General features: G+C 37.4%; 1 protein-coding gene across 5 annotated transcripts in view; it reads left to right on the top strand.

Moving 5' to 3' along the window:
• DENND4A (DENN domain containing 4A) overlaps positions 1-17755 on the top strand; it is a 134969-nt gene that overhangs the window by 108796 nt on the left and 8418 nt on the right. For all 5 annotated transcript variants that reach the window (XM_081227614.1, XM_081227615.1, XM_081227612.1 and 2 more), the window contains 9 exons: positions 5683-5872; positions 9695-9789; positions 11221-11396; positions 11490-11636; positions 12795-12993; positions 13223-13477; positions 14885-15002; positions 15604-15766; positions 15931-15995. In XM_081227614.1, the coding sequence (XP_081083740.1) occupies positions 5683-5872; positions 9695-9789; positions 11221-11396; positions 11490-11636; positions 12795-12993; positions 13223-13477; positions 14885-15002; positions 15604-15766; positions 15931-15995 (1408 nt within the window). The remainder of the gene's footprint in view (positions 1-5682; positions 5873-9694; positions 9790-11220; positions 11397-11489; positions 11637-12794; positions 12994-13222; positions 13478-14884; positions 15003-15603; positions 15767-15930; positions 15996-17755) is intronic.

The following is a 17755-nucleotide window of genomic DNA, read 5'->3' as shown; positions in this document are numbered from 1 at the left end:
TTGATTAGCTCTAGTAGTTTTCTGGTGGCATCTTTAGGATTCTCTATGTATAGTATCATGTCATCTGCAAACAGTGACAGTTTTACTTCTGCTTTTCCAATTTGTATTCCTTTTATCTCTTTTTCTTCTCTGATTGCCATGGCTAGGACTTCCAAAACTATGTTGAATAATAATGGTGAGAGTGGACATCCTTGTCTTGTTCCTGATCTTAGAGGAAATGCTTTCAGTTTTTCACCATTGAGAATGATGCTTGCTGTGGGTTTGTTGTATATGGCCTTTATTATGCTGAGGTAGGTTCCCTCTATGCCCACTTTCTGGAGAGTTTTTTCATCAATTGGTGTTGAATTTTCTCAAAAGGTTTTTCTGCATCTATTGAGATGATCATATGGTTTCTATTCTTCAATTTGTTAATATGGTGTATCACATTGATTGATTTCCATATATTGAAGAATCCTTGCATCCCTGGGATAAATCCCACTTGACCATGGTATATGATCCTTTTAATGTGTTGTTGGATTCTGTTTGCTAGTATTTTGTTGAGGATTTTTGCATCTATATTCATCAGTGATATTGGTCTGTAATTTTCTTTTTTTGTAGTATCTTTGTCTGGTTTTGGTATGGGTGATGGTGACCTCATAGAATGAGTTTGGGAGTGTTCCTTCCTCTGCAATTTTTTGGAAGAGTTTGAGAAGGATGGGTGTTAGCTCTTCTCTAAATGTTTGATAGAATTCACCTCTGAAGCCATCTGGTCCTGGACTTTTGTTTGTTGGAAGATTTTTAATCACAGTTTCAATTTCATTACTTGTGATTGGTCTGTTCATGTTTTCTATTTCTTCCTGGTTCAGTCTTGGAAGGTTATACCTTTCTAAGAATTTGTCCATTTCTTCCAGGTTGTGCATATTATTGGCATAGAGTTGCTTGTAGTAGTCTCTTAGGATGCTTTGTATTTCTGCAGTGTCTGTTGTAACTTCTCCTTTTTCATTTCTAATTTTATTGATTTGAATCCTCTCCCTCTTTTTCTTGATGAGTCTGGATAATGGTTTATCAATTTTGTTTATCTTCTCAGAGAACCAGCTTTTAGTTTTATTGATCTTTGCTATTGTTTTCTTTGTTTCTATTTCATTTATTTCTGCTGTGATCTTTATGATTTCTTTCCTTCTGCTAACTTTGAGTTTTCTTTGTTCTTCTTTCTCTAGTTCCTTTAGGTGTAAGGTTAGATTGTTTATTTAAGACTTTTCATGTTTCTTGAGGTAGGCTTCTATAGCTATAAACTTTCCTCTTAGAACTGCTTTTGCTGTATCCCATAGGTTTTTGGATCATCGTGTTTTCATTGTCATTTGTCTCTAGGTATTTTTTGATTTCCTCTTTGATTTCTTCAGTGATCTCTTGGTTATTTAGTAACGTATTGTTTAGCCTCCATGTGTTTGTGTTTTTTACGTTTTTTTCCCTGTAATTGATTTCTAATCTCATAGCGTTGTGGTCAGAAAAGATGCTTGATATGATTTCAGTTTTCTTAAATTTACTGAGGCTTGATTTGTGGCCCAAGTTATGATCCATCCTGGAGAATGTTCCATGTGCACTTGAGAAGAAAGTGTAATCTGCTGTTTTTGGATGGAATGTCCTATAAATATCAATGAAATCTATCTGGTCTCTTGTGTCATTTAAAGCTTCTGTTTCCTTATTAATTTCCTGTTTGGATGATCTGTCGATTGGTGTAAGTGAGGCATTAAAGTCCCCCACAATTATTATGTTACTGTTGATTTCCTCTTTTATAGCTGTTAGCAGTTGCCTTATGTATTGGGGTGCTCCTATGTTAGGTGCATATATATTTATAATTGTTACATCTTTTTCTTGGGTTGATCCCTTGATCATTCCTTGTCTCTTGTAACATTCTTTATTTTAAAGTCTATTTTATCTGATATGAGTATAGCTTTCTATTTCTACTCCAGCTTTCTTTTGATTTCCATTTGCATGGAATATCTTTTTCCATCCCTTCACTTTCAGTCTGTATGTGTCCCTAGGGCTGAAGTGGGTCTCTTGCAGACAGCATATATATGGGTCTTGTTTTTGTATCCTTTCAGCAAGCCTGTGTCTTTTGGTTGGAGCATTTAATCCATTCACGTTTAAGGTAATTATCGATAATGTATGTTCCTATGACCATTTTCTTAATTGTTTTGGGTTTGTTTTTGTAGGTCCTTTTCTTCTCTTGTGTTTACCACTTAGAGAAGTTCCTTTAGCATTTGTTGTAGAGCTGGTTTGGTGGTGCTGAATTCTCTTAGCTTTTGCTTGTCTGTAAAGCTTTTGACTTCTCTGTTGAATCTGAATGAAATCCTTGCCGGGTAGAGTAATCTTGGTTGTAGGTTCTTCACTTTCATCACTTTAAGTATATCATGCCACTCCCTTCTGGCTTGTAGAGTTTCTGCTGAGAAATCAGCTGTTAACCTTATGGGAGTTCCCTTGTATGTTATTTGTCATCTTTCCCTTGCTGCTTTCAATAATTTTTCTTTGTCTGTAATTTTTGCCAATTTGATTACTATGTGTCTCGGCGTGTTTCTCTTTGGGTTTATCCTGTATGGGACTCTCTGCGCTTCCTGGACTTGGGTGGCTATTTCCTTTCTCATGTTAGGGACGTTTCCGACTATAATCTCTTCAGATATTTTCTTGGGTCCTTTCTCTCTGTCTTCTCCTTCTGGGACCCCTATAATGTGAATGTTGTTGCGTTTAATGTTGTCCCGGAGGTCTCTTAGGCTGTCTTCATTTCTTTTCATTCTTTTTTCTTTATTCTGTTCCACAGCAGTGAATTCCACCATTCTGTCTTCCAGGTCACTTATCCGTTCTTCTGCCTCAGTTATTCTGCTATTGATTCCTTCTAGTGTAGTTTTCATTTCAGTTATTGTACTGTTCATCTCTGTTTGTTTATTCTTTAATTCTTCTAGGTCTTTGTTAAACATTTCTTGCATCTTCTCGATCTTTGCCTCCATTGTTTTTCTGAGGTCCTAGATCATCCTCACTATCATTATTCTGAATTCTTTTTCTGGAAAGTTGCCTATCTCCACCTCATTTAGTTTTTTTTCTGGGGTTTTATCTTGTTCCTTCATCTGGTACATAGCCCTCTGCCTTTTCATCTTGTCTTTCTGTGAATGTGGTTTTTGTTCCACAGGCTGCAGGATTGTAGTCCTTCTTGCTTCTGCTGTCTGCCCTCTGGTGGATGAGGCTAAGAGGCTTGTGCAAGTGTCCTGATGGGAGGGACTGGTGGTGGGTAGAGCTGACTGTTGCTCTGGTGGGCAGAGCTCAGTAAAACTTTAATCCACGTGACTGTTGATGGGTGGGGCTGGGTTCTCTCCCTGTTGGTTCTTTGGCCTGAGGCAACCCAACACTGGAGCCTACCCAGTCTCTTTGGTGGTGCTAATCGCTGACTCTGGGAGGGCTCTCGCCAAGGAGTACTTCCCAGAACTTCTGCTGCCAGTGTCCTTGTCCTCATGGTGAGACAGAGCCACCCCCCACCTCTGCAGGAGCCCCTCCAACACTAGCAGGTAGGTCTGGTTCAGTCTTCTTTGGGGTGACTGCTCCTTCCCCTGGGTCCTGACGCACACAGTACTTTGTGTGTGCCCTCCAAGAGTGGAGTCTCTGTTTCCCCAAGTCCTGTTGAAGTCCTGCAGTCAAATCCCACTAGCCTTCAAAGTCTGATTCTCTAGGAATTCCTCCTCCCATTGCTGGACCCCCAGGTTGGGAAGCCTGGCGTGGGGCTCAGAACCTTCACTCCAGTGGGTGAACTTCTGTGGTATAAGTGTTCTCCAGTTTGTGAGTCACACACCCAGCAGTTATGGGATTTGACTTTATTGTGATTGTGCCCCTCCTACCGTCTCATTGTGGCTTCTTCTTTCTCTTTGGATATGGGGTATCTTTTTTTGGTGAATTCCAGTATCTTCCTGTCAGTGATTGTTCAGCTGTTAGTTGTGATTCTGGTGTTCTCGCAGGAGGGAGTGAGAGCATGTCCTTCTACTCCGTCATCTTGAGCCAATCTCTCTAAGACCCCTTTTTTAAAACCCTTTTTTAGGGCTTCCCTGGTGGCGCAGTGGTTGAGAATCTGCCTGCTAATGCAGGGGACACGGGTTCGAGCCCTGGTCTGGGAGGATCCCACATGCTGCGGAGCAACTAGGCCCGTGAGCCACAACTACTGAGCCTGCGCATCTGGAGCCTGCGCTCCGCAACAAGAGAGGCGGCAATAGTGAGAGGCCGGCGCACCGTGATGAAGAGTGGCCCCCGCTTGCCACAACTAGAGAAAGCCCTCGCACAGAAACGAAGACCCAACACAGCAAAAATAAATAAATAAACTCCTACCCTGCAAAAAAAAAAAAAAACCTTTTAAAAAAACTTTTTATTGAAGTATGGTTGATTTACAGTGTTGTGTTAGTTTCAGGTATACAGCACAGTGATTCAGCTATACATACATATATATTTTTTAAATTTATTTGTTTATTTTTGGCTGCGTTGAGTCTTCATTGCCACGTGGGGGCTTTCTGCGTTGAGTCTTCATTGCCGCGCGGGGGCTTTCTCTAGTTGCAGCGCGTGGGGGCTACTCTTCATTGTGGTGCGTGGGCTTCTCATTGCAGTAGCTTCTCTTGTTGCAGAGCATGGGCTCTAGGCACACAGGCTTCAGTAGTTGTGGCTCTCGGGCTCTAGAGCACAGGCTCAGTAGTTGTGGCACATGGGCTTAGTTGCTCCACAGCATGTGGGATCTTCCTGGACCAGGGCTCGAACCCGCATCTCCTGCATTGGCAGGAGGATTCTTAACTACTGCACCACCAGGGAAGTCCCTTAAAACTCTTTAAAATTCCTTAAAGTACTTGCAGTTGGACAAAACAAAAATTTGAACGTTATCTCATGGGATTTTCAATATGTGTAGAGGTTTCATAGTGATTAAGAGATTCACCCTACTGACATTCGCTATAGGTATATTATTATATATGAAGTGGTACAATACTAATTTTAAGTCAACTGTAAATGATTAGGTATATATATTGCAATCCCTCGAGCACCCACTTAATAAAAAACACAATGAGATATAGCCAAAAAGCCAATAAAAATTTTCAAGTAATCTTAAAAGTAACTCAGTAACACGTACAGACACACACACCTGTGTAATATCTGGGCAGTGGAATTACAGTTATTTAAAAAAATTTTTTTCTTCACACAAAAGTCTATCAAATTTTCTTACATATTACTGGTGTAACCAGGAAAAAAATACTTATACTTTGGTGTTCTCAAAAATGAAAACTAGAAATACATGTCTTTGAAACCTGGATTGTTATGGAAAAGAATAAAATGTAAACATAAATGAAATTAAAAGAGATTAAAATGTAATTTTCTAATGGTATCATCCTGGGCTGGGATTTGCAGGGAAGAAAATTAACAATAAACAAAGACTTAAAGTTAGCAGTTATCTAACTAACAGGTATCTGCTTTGATCTAACTAAGAAATGCTGTCTTAAAAATTGATCTCCAGCTCATGTTTGTCCAGTATGCCCTTGTAAAATTGGTTGGGGTTTTTTTTCCGCTAGAAGTTGTAATGTTAATTAACTGATCATCTGAGTAATTAGGCGTTTCCTCTGCCTTTGAAGTGAACTTTTAAATAACTAACTTTAAATATGAAGGAAATTAAGCTTATAATTATGTCCTTAGGATCAAAGTTCTGATCGTACCAGTCTTTCTTCAGTGGGAGCCCAGGATTCTGAATCTACCTCTTTAACAGATGAAGATGTCTGCCACGAGTTGGAAGGAGCCACTTCTTCTCAGGAAAGCAGTGCCACTGCAGGGATTAAGGGAATTGATTTCAGCAGAACAAGCCTGGAAGGTTCTTCCTCCTTAGAAGGTTTGTCCAAACAGCTTGGTCATACTGCATTTGATTTGTGGTACCTTTACTTTTTCTCCTTTATGTTTAATTTTGTAAAAGATTTGCATGGCTCAAAACAATACAGAACCAAGGCACTTTCAGAGAAGTCTAGGTTCTTCCATCCTCATCCCTTCGTCTTGTTTTGTTGCTGTCCCTAGAGGTAGCCATTTTTATTCATTTTGATTTATCTTTTCATTGTTGTTTTTAATGTACTTTTTTTAAAATGTGTTTTAAAAAGCGTGTGTGTGTTTGTGTGTTCTTAATACCTCCTTGTCTTCTTACTCAAAAGGTAACATGCTATGAACACTTAACTGTTCCTTGCTTTTTTCACTTAACACTATATTCTGAAGAGCATTCCATATCATCACATAGCATTGTCCCTCATTCATTCTTACGGTTGCATTGTTCATCATGTGTGGATGTATTGGTTTATTTTAACCACTTCCCTGATGATGGACTTTAAGTTCTCAGTCTTTAACTGTTATAAATAATACTGTGATGCATATATGTCATATTATACTTTTGCCAGGGTATTTTTGGAAGATACTTCCACGTTTTTCCTTGAAGTGATATTGCCAGGTTCCTTCCTCAGGGGTATACTATTTTGTATTCCCACAGGTAGTATATAAGAATACCTATTTTGGGCTTCCCTGCATCACAGTATTATTTATCAGTGGCGCAGTGGTTGAGAGTCCGCCTGCCAATGCAGGGGACACAGGTTCATGCCGCGGTCCGGGAAGATCCCGCATGCCGCGGAGCAGCTGGGCCCGTGAGCCATAGCCACTGAGCCTGCGCGTCCGGAGCCTGTGCTCTGCAACGGGGGAGGCCACAGGAGTGAGAGGCCCGCGTACCACAAAAAAAAAAAAAAAAAGAATACCTATTTCCCCACAGCCTTGTGAAGAAAATATGTTAGCACCCTTTTCAGATTTTTGCCATCTGATAGGTGAAGAATGTATTTCAATTTAGTTTTCATTTTTCTTTATCTTATAAATTAAGTTGCATATCCATTTATGTGTTTAAGGACTATTTGTATTTCTTTTTCTGTGAACTGTCCTTTGCCTACTTTATGGTCCTCCCCACTTTTTTAAAGTTTTAATAACTCTTTTTTATGTTAGGGCATTAATCCTTTGTCTCTTATATAAGTGGCAGATGCTTTTCCCAAGTTTGTCAAGTTCAGGGTTTTTTTTTTCCCCACATAAAAGTTTTTAATTTTATGTCATCAAATTTATCAGTTTTTGCCCTATTGCTTCTGGATTTTGAGTTATTAGGCAAGATTTCCCCTTCCCTAGGCTCACCACTGTTTTCTTCTCATACTTCTCTGATTTCCTTTTTAACATTTTCTGGGGTCAGCAGACTTTTTCTGTAAAGGGCCATATTGTAAATAGTTTAGGTTTTGTGGGCCACATACATCTCTGTCTTTTTTTGTCTTTTTGGTCTTTTCTTTTTTTTAACAGTGCTTTAAAATGTTAAAATTATTCTGAGTTTGTGGTCATACAAAAATAGATTTGACCCCTGATTTAAATATTTAATCCATTTGAAAGTTATCCTGTTATATGATGTGAGGAATGAATGTATTATAATGTTTTTCAAATTTGCATCTTTGCTACTCTAAAAAGCTTTTATTGTAGAAATAGTCAATCACAAAAGTAGAAGGAATAGCACAATGAGCTCCCATGCACCCTTCACACAACTTCAGCAACTATCAACAAATGGCCAATCTTGTTTTATCCTTCCCGCCTCTCTTCTGCTGCCAACATTTTTTCCTTCCCCACTGGATTATTTTAAAGTAAATCCCAAACAATATATAATTTTATTCATAAATACTTCAACATGTATTGATATTTCTAAAACATACGGACTTTAATGTTATATCTTTGTAACTTTTTATTAAAGTTTATTTAATACATTTATTATTTACTCTATGTTATACATGTAGTGTATACATTTTTATGTATGTAAATACTGTACATTTCACAAATTGAGGACAACTGATTAACCAGTATCAGATTAAGAGGCAGAACCTTGGGACTTCCCTGGTGGTCCAGTGGTTAAGACTCTTTGCTCCCAATGCAGGGGGCCTGGGTTCGATCCCTGGTCAGGAAGCTAGATCCCACATGCCACAACTAAAGAGCCCGCATGCCGCAACGAAGCTCCTGTGTAATGCAACTAAGACCTGGTGCAGCCAAACAAATAAATAAATAAATAAATGTTGGGGGAGGAGAAAAAAGAAAGAAACAGAACATAAACAGCATCCAGAACCCCCTCTCTTAACCACATCTACTCACCACTCCCTTCACAGATGAACATTATCTTCTAACATGGCCATTTTTGAACATGTTATGGACTCATACAGTATCTTTTGTGAAGCATTCATTTGTTTTCAAAACAAAATTGTAATATTGTTATATTTTTAATGTGAATATTTACCATATATCTTATATAAAATATATACTTAGTTTAATTTTCACAACTATCTCACGAAACTCTTTTTATAGGTGGTTTGTTCAAATTGAGACCCAAACAAGGTCCACTTGTTGCATTTGTTTGATATGTCTACTAACTCACTCTCATCTTTGTTCCCTGTTTTTCCCCCTTTCGTATATTCATGAAGAAATCAGGAGATTAGTTCCCAGCCCCTTATTTTTTTTTTCTAACATGCAAGAACAGTTTATTGAGCTAAGTAAATAAGACTTACCTCACAACCTGATTTGTATTTGCTAAAAAGAATATTTATTCTGTGCTGTAGATTGATTAGATACAAGAGGTAGGCTGCCCACATAAATGACTGAATTAGTCAAGGCTGATAGCAATTTTGAACTAGCTTTAGCAGAGGGGGATTACAGAAGATTATTGGGGGACCATCAGGAAAGAACTCTAGTTGCCACCATTTCTAATCATCTTAAAGGATGATGTGAAGCTTCAGCTCTCTCTCCACCTCTCTGCTTGTCTGTGTGGCAGAGCCTAGGGTTAGAGGAAGCTCTAGAGCTATCTTTTTTTTCTCCCTTGTCATTTATTTGCTGAAGCAATCAGATCATTAGTCTGGATTATGCATCCCCATGGTGGTGTTTAACATGTTTTCCTATCCTCTCTATTTCTTGGAACTGATAGTTTATACTGTTACTTTTTTTTTAACCTTTATATTTATAAAAATATCATTGTTCATTCATAAAATGTAGTAACTACTGGAAAAAAAAGTATAGAAAATGTATTGATTACTTCCAGTTTTCCTAACTAGATATAGCTGCTGTCAGCAATTGCCTTGACCACAGAACTGCCCTTATTTTGTTGTCATTTTAATACCTGCTAATATCCCTTTGCTCTTAAGAATATACTTGGAAACTCTTCCCTAGTGTTTAAAAGCAAGATTACTGTTCCAGATTTTAAAGATCCTTATAAGGCAGAGAGTTGCCAGTAATTCTTTTCATGATCTGAAATAAGATCAGCTATTTTATACTTTTTAGACCTTAGAACTAAACACTTCCTTTTATCTAAAACATGTAAGAATAGAAACAGCAAAATAGTAATTACAAACAACTGGAATGCCTTCTAGTCTGTACACACAAAGTGCTTAATAAGTGAGTAATGAATTAAAGCACATTTCCTTAGGTGTACACAAAGGCATATGTTGAAAAACATTTTTCATTATTTATTTGCTTTTTCTTAAATTACCTTTATCATTTTATAAATAGTTTAAAATAAAACAGTTTGACATTTTACCAGAGAATTTATGAAAGTGAAAGATTCTCATATCCTTTCTGTTAATTTTAATGGTTTTGCTCTTTGTTTTTTAATAACGAACAGGATCCTTGTCCAAGTTTGCCTTACCTGGGAAATCAGAAGTGGCATCTTCCTGCAACATGAGTAATACAAATATCTTCCAGAACTATGCAATGGAGGTACAATTTAATCAAAAGAACATCTTCATGTACTACTTAATAAAATTTACATTTCTTAAGTGCTGATAGTCTCTGGTAGAGTGATAAAAAGTTAAATATATGGCATCTGAAAATTTCAGAATGTATATTGCTCCTGAATAAACTTAAAATATCTAGTATTTCAGATTATTGAAGTCATACGACTTTTTCTGTTTAGAAAAGTTCCATACTTCCTTTCATGTTTATCAACATACAAAAGCATTTTTATTTCTAGTATTTATATTTACCCCTTGTTTTATGTATGTCCTCTTTGAATTTTTATTACACTTTTGTTTTTCTTTTTTGTTTTGGCCGTACCACACAGCATGCGGGATCTTAGTTCCCCAACCAGGGATTGAACCCGCACCCCCTGTGGTGGAAGCACGGAGTCCTAACCACTGGACTGCCAGGGAAGTCCCTATTTCACATCTTAAACACTTGTAACTAATTTTGCTGTGCAGGCACACTTTTTGGATGAGGATACAGGGAGCAGTTTTAGCATTTGTGTCAACTTTTTCCATCATGTTTTTCATTCTTTGTGTCAGTTTGATGTAGATATCTGCTGGGTATGCTGCTATATCCCATTTTCTTGCAATAAAAAGGTTATAGTTTTACACTTTACAAACCTTCCCTAATTTTTGTGTAAAAATTGCTTCCAAATACATTTGTGTTTCTGTTTCACAGTAATTCGCATAAATTTGGAAAATAAATTTGCATGCAGCTGGAAAATAAATGATGAGCACTGATGTTGCAGTTTACAAAGTTTCTTATGGCTTCAGGAATTTCTATATTTTAATGTAATGAAAGCATTTACATTTATCTATAGCAATGCTTCTTAAACTGTCTGTAGTGACAGACCAGGGTTTTTTTTGTTGTTGCTGTTTTTAATTTCCAATCTGTCATGGCTGTTACTCTTGTAAAATCTACTGATCACCGACTTAGCTGTTACAGCAATTAGTTTAAAGGTCTCCAAATCCTCTTCTCAGTTTCTTTACTTAGCTCATCACAAACCAGTAAAGTTTGTGGACCAGCTCCTTACTGGTGACCACACTTTGAGTAGCACAGATCGATAACCTGTAATTACCAATACCTATTTTGTGTATTAACAAAGTAATACTTGGGTTTAGTTTTCCGTTAATAAAATCATGGCAGATTTTATAGTACGTAATTATAATGGTAAAAATCCTCACTTAAATGCAAGTTTCCCTTTCAGGCAAAAGTTCTGGAATAGACTTAGGTGAAATAGTTAAAGATGAGTATATTATATAATGTACTGAATATAATCCATTTTTCATTTGTAACTTATGAATACTTCTGAGTTTTACTTTTCCAGTAGATATATGAATTGAAATGGTTTTTAAATTGTAATTGCACTAACCAGCTTACTTTATAAAATGCTGTTTTCTCCCATAGGTTCTTATCTCGAGCTGCTCTCGTTGTAGAACCTGTGATTGTCTTGTCCATGATGAGGAAATCATGGCTGGCTGGACAGCAGATGATTCAAATCTCAATACAACCTGCCCATTTTGTGGCAATCTTTTCTTGCCCTTTCTGAACATCGAAATAAGAGATTTAAGACGACCTGGAAGGTAATGATTTATGCTTTTTTTCCCTTCATGTTTAAGGATCATGTTTCCTAGAATATCTCTTTTCTCAAAAAGCTCCTTTGATTCACATTACAGATACTTTTTGAAGTCAAGCCCGTCTACAGAAAATATGCATTTTTCATCCTCCTTTTCAAGGCAGACAAGGCAGTCTTGTATCTCAACATCAGCCTCTGGTCTTGACACATCTGTTCTCTCTGTTCAAGGGAATTTTGATCTAAATAGGTAATTATGATTATGTGGAACTATATTTTAACAACATATACTATACATTTCAAGTAATGACAAGAATTAGCTGACCATTTTAAGGTTTAAATTCCTATGTATAATAGATTCTTAATCTCAAGTTCTTATTCCTAATTAATTATCTCTCTCCCTTGAGGAATTAAGTCAGTACTGAGGTACTTCTACTTTGCAATATTTAATTTTCTACTTAGGAATATTTAATAATCTAAGGAAACATTTGGAGCTGATAGATGAACTATAAAATCAAACTAAGACTTACACAGTAAGCCTAATACAAGTAAGTCTGCGCTTAAAACAAATGCCGAAATCGACTCCATTTTGGAGAAGTGCCAAATACACCAAATATAGCTGGGCAAGTGAAGCTATATTGGTAAATGCATGTGCAAAAGAAAATGCCTATATAGTACTAGCAGGCTAGCATGACCTGTTTGATCCCGAATGCTTAGACTGCAAAACTGCAAATCTGTGTGTGTACCTTCTTTCATCATAGGTCTATTATAGCCCTTCTTTTTTTTTTTTTTTTATGGCTGTGTTGGCTCTTCGTTTCTGTGCAAGGGCTTTATCTACCTGTGGCAAGTGGGGGCCACTCCTCATCGCGCTGCGCAGGCCTCTCACTATCGCAGCCTCTCTTGTTGTGGAGCACAGGCTCCAGACGCGCAGGCTCAGTAATTGTGGCTCATGGGGCTAGTTGCTCCGCGGCATGTGGGATCTTCCCAGACCAGGGCTCGAACCCGTGTCCCCTGCATCGGCAGGCAGATTCTCAACCACTGAGCCACCAGGGAAGCCCTATAGCCCTTTTTTTGTCTCCCACTAGCTCTGACTCCTGAAGGAACAGGTGCCTATTTTTTCTGCTTTGTATCCTCGGGCCTACTGTAGTTCCTGCAGTATAAAAGTTGTCCACTAAATGTTTTGAACAAATGAATGACTCTTGTATATTTAAAGTTTACTGGATAAAAAGGAAATTAACATGACTAGGCTACTTTAAACTGTATCCTTTTTCCCAGCCAAAGCCTGGTTAACATCTTTCCTTCCTTTTACTTTGCTATGTGCAGCTCTGATTCTAAAGAGAAGAACATGGTCAGTGAAATAAAGTAAATCTAGACAGTGATACGTTTTTTTCTTTTTTCAATGCCCAAGCAAATCAAAGTTGCTCGAAAATACATGTGCCCGAAGTATTCAGATCCCTGCTGATAGATCAAAAGCAGCTTTGTCAAAATGTCCAGTATTTCCAATGGCCAGGAGTGTTAGTACTTATGGCACCTTGGATAAGGAAGACAATGGAGGACAGAAGCTCATTCCTACAGGCAGCCTGCCAACTACTTTACAAGGAGCTACAGTATGTATTTTGGTGTTCTTTACAATTTGGACATTGATAATTTACATATGAGTTTGTTCCCCTTGTGCTAAACAGCCTTACAAGCTTCAATTTTATTATTGTTAAGAGTGTCTTGTTACATGATACAGTTACATTTCTAATTATATGGAAATCATTGACAGCAATTTTTTTAATGATTTAGTATCATCAATCTTGTAATTGCTATTTATGGTTTTTATTTACTCAACAGGATTCTTTAGGATTAGAATGGCACCTCCCAAGTCCAGATCCTATCACTGTTCCATATCTTAGTCCTTTAGTGGTATGGAAGGAACTTGAAAGCTTATTGGAAAATGAAGGTGATCATGCAATAACAGTGGCAGACTTTGTGGACCATCATCCAATTGTTTTTTGGAACCTGGTGTGGTATTTTAGACGTCTTGACTTACCCAGTAATTTACCTGGATTGATTCTTTCTTCTGAGCATTGTAACAAGTATTCAAAGGTATGAGAGTAAAAATTAACTAAAAGCCAGTGCTGCTGTCACCATTGTAATGTCTGCATATTCCTGATGACAAAAAAGTAATTTTATGCTGAATATTTTTAATAACCATCTGAATCAATAAAATTGTTGCAAATAATTTTTCTTCTTACAGTCTAGTGGTAAGACAGTCACGTTTTTTAGACTTCTTATAAAGTTTACACAAAATGGACTTGACTTTTTGTTATAGCCTCAAGAATAAACTGTAAATGACTCTTATGAGAAGACTTTGTGAGTTTGCCCCACTCATGCCTCATACCTCCTTCAAAAATAAGTCTAACACTTTAGTTGGACATCTGTAATTCATATCGCAGTCATGTTCTACCATTCTCTTCATTCCTTTACTGTGAATTTTTGTTTAACATTTAGGTAGTTTGTTGTATGTTCACTCATATATATATATATATATTGTGTGTGTGTGTGTGTGGTACGCAGGCCTCTCACTGTTGTGGCCTCTCCCGCTGCGGAGCACAGGCTCCAGACGCGCAGGCTCAGCGGCCATGGCTCACGGGCCTAGCCGCTCCGCGGCATGTGGGATCTTCCCAGACCGGGGCACAAACCCGTGTCCCCTGCATCGGCAGGCAGACTCTCAACCACTGCGCCACCAGGGAAGCCCTGTTCACTCATATTTTTGATATGTTGCTATATTAAAGCATTTTTTTTTCCTTTTCATATGCTGTCACTGGCACTAAATGGCAAAGTGTCTAAGTTCAGGAACTTTGTCTTCTCCCTTCTTATACTTCATGTCTGTGATTATGCATGTGTTTGGATTTTCAGTACATGGTGAATGAGAGGTTAACTCAGTCAGAGTATCTGCGCTAGGGTCTTGAACTGATGGAGAATGGGGCTCCTGGATTCATCTTTCTGTGGAGCCTCAGTCATAAGCTGGTCAGGATTAGCCCTTCATCAGCCCTTTCCCACTGATCTTAGTACTTTGTTAAATCTGCTACTTTAGGGATCGTTAGCCTCTCAACTCAGGTCATCTCCCTTCAGTAGGTTATAAAATGCAGACAAATCAGTGATTTGTCTGTTCTCTTTTCTCTCTTGCACACATGCATCCTAAAAAATATTTTTAAGGCTCTTTATAAAATATTTACAAAACATTGTCATAGGGCTTCCCTGGTGGCGCAGTGGTTGAGAGTCCACCTGCCAATGCAGGGGACACGGGTCCGTGCCCCGGTCCAGGAAGATCCCACATGCCGCGGAGCGGCTGGGCCCGTTAGTCATGCCCGCTGAGCCTGCGCGTCCGGAGCCTGTGCTCCGCAATAGGAGAGGCCACAACAGTGAGAGGCCCGCGTACCGCAAAAAAAAAAACAGAAAACATTGTCATATAAGGATCATTAATGAATGTTTTTTTATTCTTCAACACAGATTCCTCGCCACTGTATGTCTGAAGACAGTAAATATGTTTTAATACAAATGTTGTGGGACAATATGAAATTACATCAGGATCCAGGACAGCCGTTGTACATCCTCTGGAATGCCCACAGTAAGTGCTGTCATAGAATGTTGATGTCCTTCATATGAGAGTACTCTCTACTTGCTTTAAATAGCCTAAACTAATGTGTAACTGACTTTTATTTTATACTACTTTTTGTCTTGCAGGTCAAAATCGTACTCTTTTGTTTGAGAGTGAGTGTTAAGTTTGATGCTTTTAGTATTATCGTCTATGGAGGTCAAGGGGTTTTTGTTTTTGTTTTTTGAGTGGTGCCGTGTATGTGCTGGAGGGGTTATGTTTTGTAGAGTTTTGTTTTTAGCACATTGCTTGTCCCTATTTCGTCTTTGTACTTATTTTTTGTTTGTTTCCATCCCAGGCTGCTGATTTAAAATTGCTTCCAGGGGCTGTATTAAGGAAAACAGTATTTTTAGTTATTGTGTATTTGAGCCTTTAAGCTTATTTTTATCATTATTTGTCTTATTTCTTCCTTTTTCCTTCTTACTTCATTCTTAGATTTCAGTTCTTTTATCTATTGCCCTTAATTTATTTTTAGTGCTTTGTAACTTCGTAAATAGCTGTCAGTTGCTGCTTAATTACATTCTGCTTTCTACACAGAACATTTTTCTTCATCTGCTCTTTTGTTCTTTTACAGCCCAGAAGTATCCAATGGTCCATTTATTGCAGAAAGGGGATAATTCATTTAACCAGGAACTATTGAAAAATATGGTAAAAAGCATTAAAATGAATGATGTCTATGGACCAATGAGTCAGATTTTAGAGACACTGAATAAATGTCCTCATTTTAAAAGACAGAGGTAAGTCATTCTTTTAACTGAATATATTGTTCCTCTAAGCAGATTCATATTGTTTGCTGAGTGATTTGTTAGAATATCTCATGCTTATATTAACATAAAAATTTTTGTAGATATGTATAGACTGTTTGAATAGTAATATCTTCTCCACTCCTTTTTCCCCCTAGGAGTTTATATAGAGAAATACTGTTTCTCTCACTTGTGGCACTGGGAAGAGAAAACATTGATATAGGTAATTCAGCATAACATATAACATGTAATATTTATATATCATGGTATAGTTTTCAAAGTGTTTTTATATTGGTAGTCTTAATTAGTTTAATATAAAATTATATTAATATAATAGAATTGTGTCCGATTTTTTTAACATAAGGTAAAAGATACTTTGATATTTTGGTCATGTTGGTAATAATAATGATAAATAATAAAAGCTAAGATTTTTTGAGGGCTTATTATGTGCCTTAAATTGTAGCAAGTAGTTTCCATATTTTATCTCATATAATCCTCAAAATCCCTAGATGGGTACTGTTATCATTTCCATTTTATTACAGAGGCAACTGAGGATCCAAGAGGTTAAATGACTTAAACTTGGGTTTCACAGCAATAACAGAGCCATATCTGAACCAAGCAGTCTTAATTTCCAATCCCATGCTTTTAACTATTGTGTCATATCACTAATGACATTAAGCTTGTTTCAGAAAAAATGTAATGTAGCTAAATATATATTTTAGGTCTCAAACATTTTTGGTTGATCATCTTCTACTCTCAGTTATTGCGCTTGGCCTCCTTTAGAGTAACAAATAGAAAGTAAAAGGATTGAAAAAGATACTCCATGCAAACAGTACTAAAAAGGGAGCTAGAGTGACTATATTAATATCAGAAAAAATAGACGTTAGAGACAAAGAAGGACATTGTATAATGATGAAACAGTCAATCCACCAAAAATTATTAATTGTTTATAACAATTATAACATATATGCAACTAACAACAGAGCCCCAAAATACATGGAAGTAAAAACTAATAGAATTGGAGGGAGAAATAGACATTGATCCATAATAGAACAACTAGGCAGCAGATCAGCAAGGAAATAGAAGACTTGAACAGCACTGTAAACCAACTAGGCCTAAGAAACATCTACAGAACACACCATCCAACAACAAAATACACGTTCTTCTCCACTGCACATGGAATATTGTCCAGGATAAACCAAATGTTAGGCCATAAAACAAGTCTCTCAGTAAATTTAAAAGGTTTGAAATCATACAAAGTATGTTCTCTAACCACAGTACAATGAAAACAGAAATCAATAATAGAAGGAAAATAAGAAATTCACAAGTATATAGAAATTAAACAACACACTCCTAAATAGAAAATTGGTCAAAAAAATCATAATAGAAATTAGACAGTACTTTGAGGTAAATGAAAATTAAAAACACAACATACCAAAACTTTGAGATTCAGTGAAAGCAGTTTCTACCTTAAGAAACTAGAAAAAGAAGAGCAAACTAAACCCAAAGCAAGCAGGAGGAAGGAAATAAATATTAGCGCAGAAATAAATAAAATGGAGAAACGGGGAACATATTTTTAAAAATTGAGAAACTCATTGAAATCAAAAGTTTGTTTTTGGGGCTTCCCTGGTGGTGCAGTGGTTGAGAATCTGCCTGCTAATGCAGGGGACACGGGTTCGAGCCCTGGTCTGGGAAGATCCCACATGCCGCGGAGCAACTAGGCCCGTGAGCCACAACTACTGACCCTGCACGTCTGGAGCCTGTGCTCCGCAACAAGAGAGGCTGCGACAGTGAGAGGCCCGCGCACTGCAATGAAGAGTGGCCCCCGCTTGCCACAACTAGAGAAGCCCTCGTACAGAAACAAAGACCCAACACAGCAAAAATAAATAAATTAATTAATAAACTCTTACCCCCAACATCTTCAAAAAAAGAAAAGAAAAAAAAAAAGAAACAGAAAATTTCGAACTAGGCATGAGCATGAAT

This window comes from Mesoplodon bidens, assembly GCF_964165515.1.
Source record: "Mesoplodon bidens genome assembly, chromosome: 3".
NCBI lineage: Eukaryota > Metazoa > Chordata > Mammalia > Artiodactyla > Ziphiidae > Mesoplodon > Mesoplodon bidens.
This window is presented reverse-complemented; position numbering and strand designations above follow the sequence as displayed.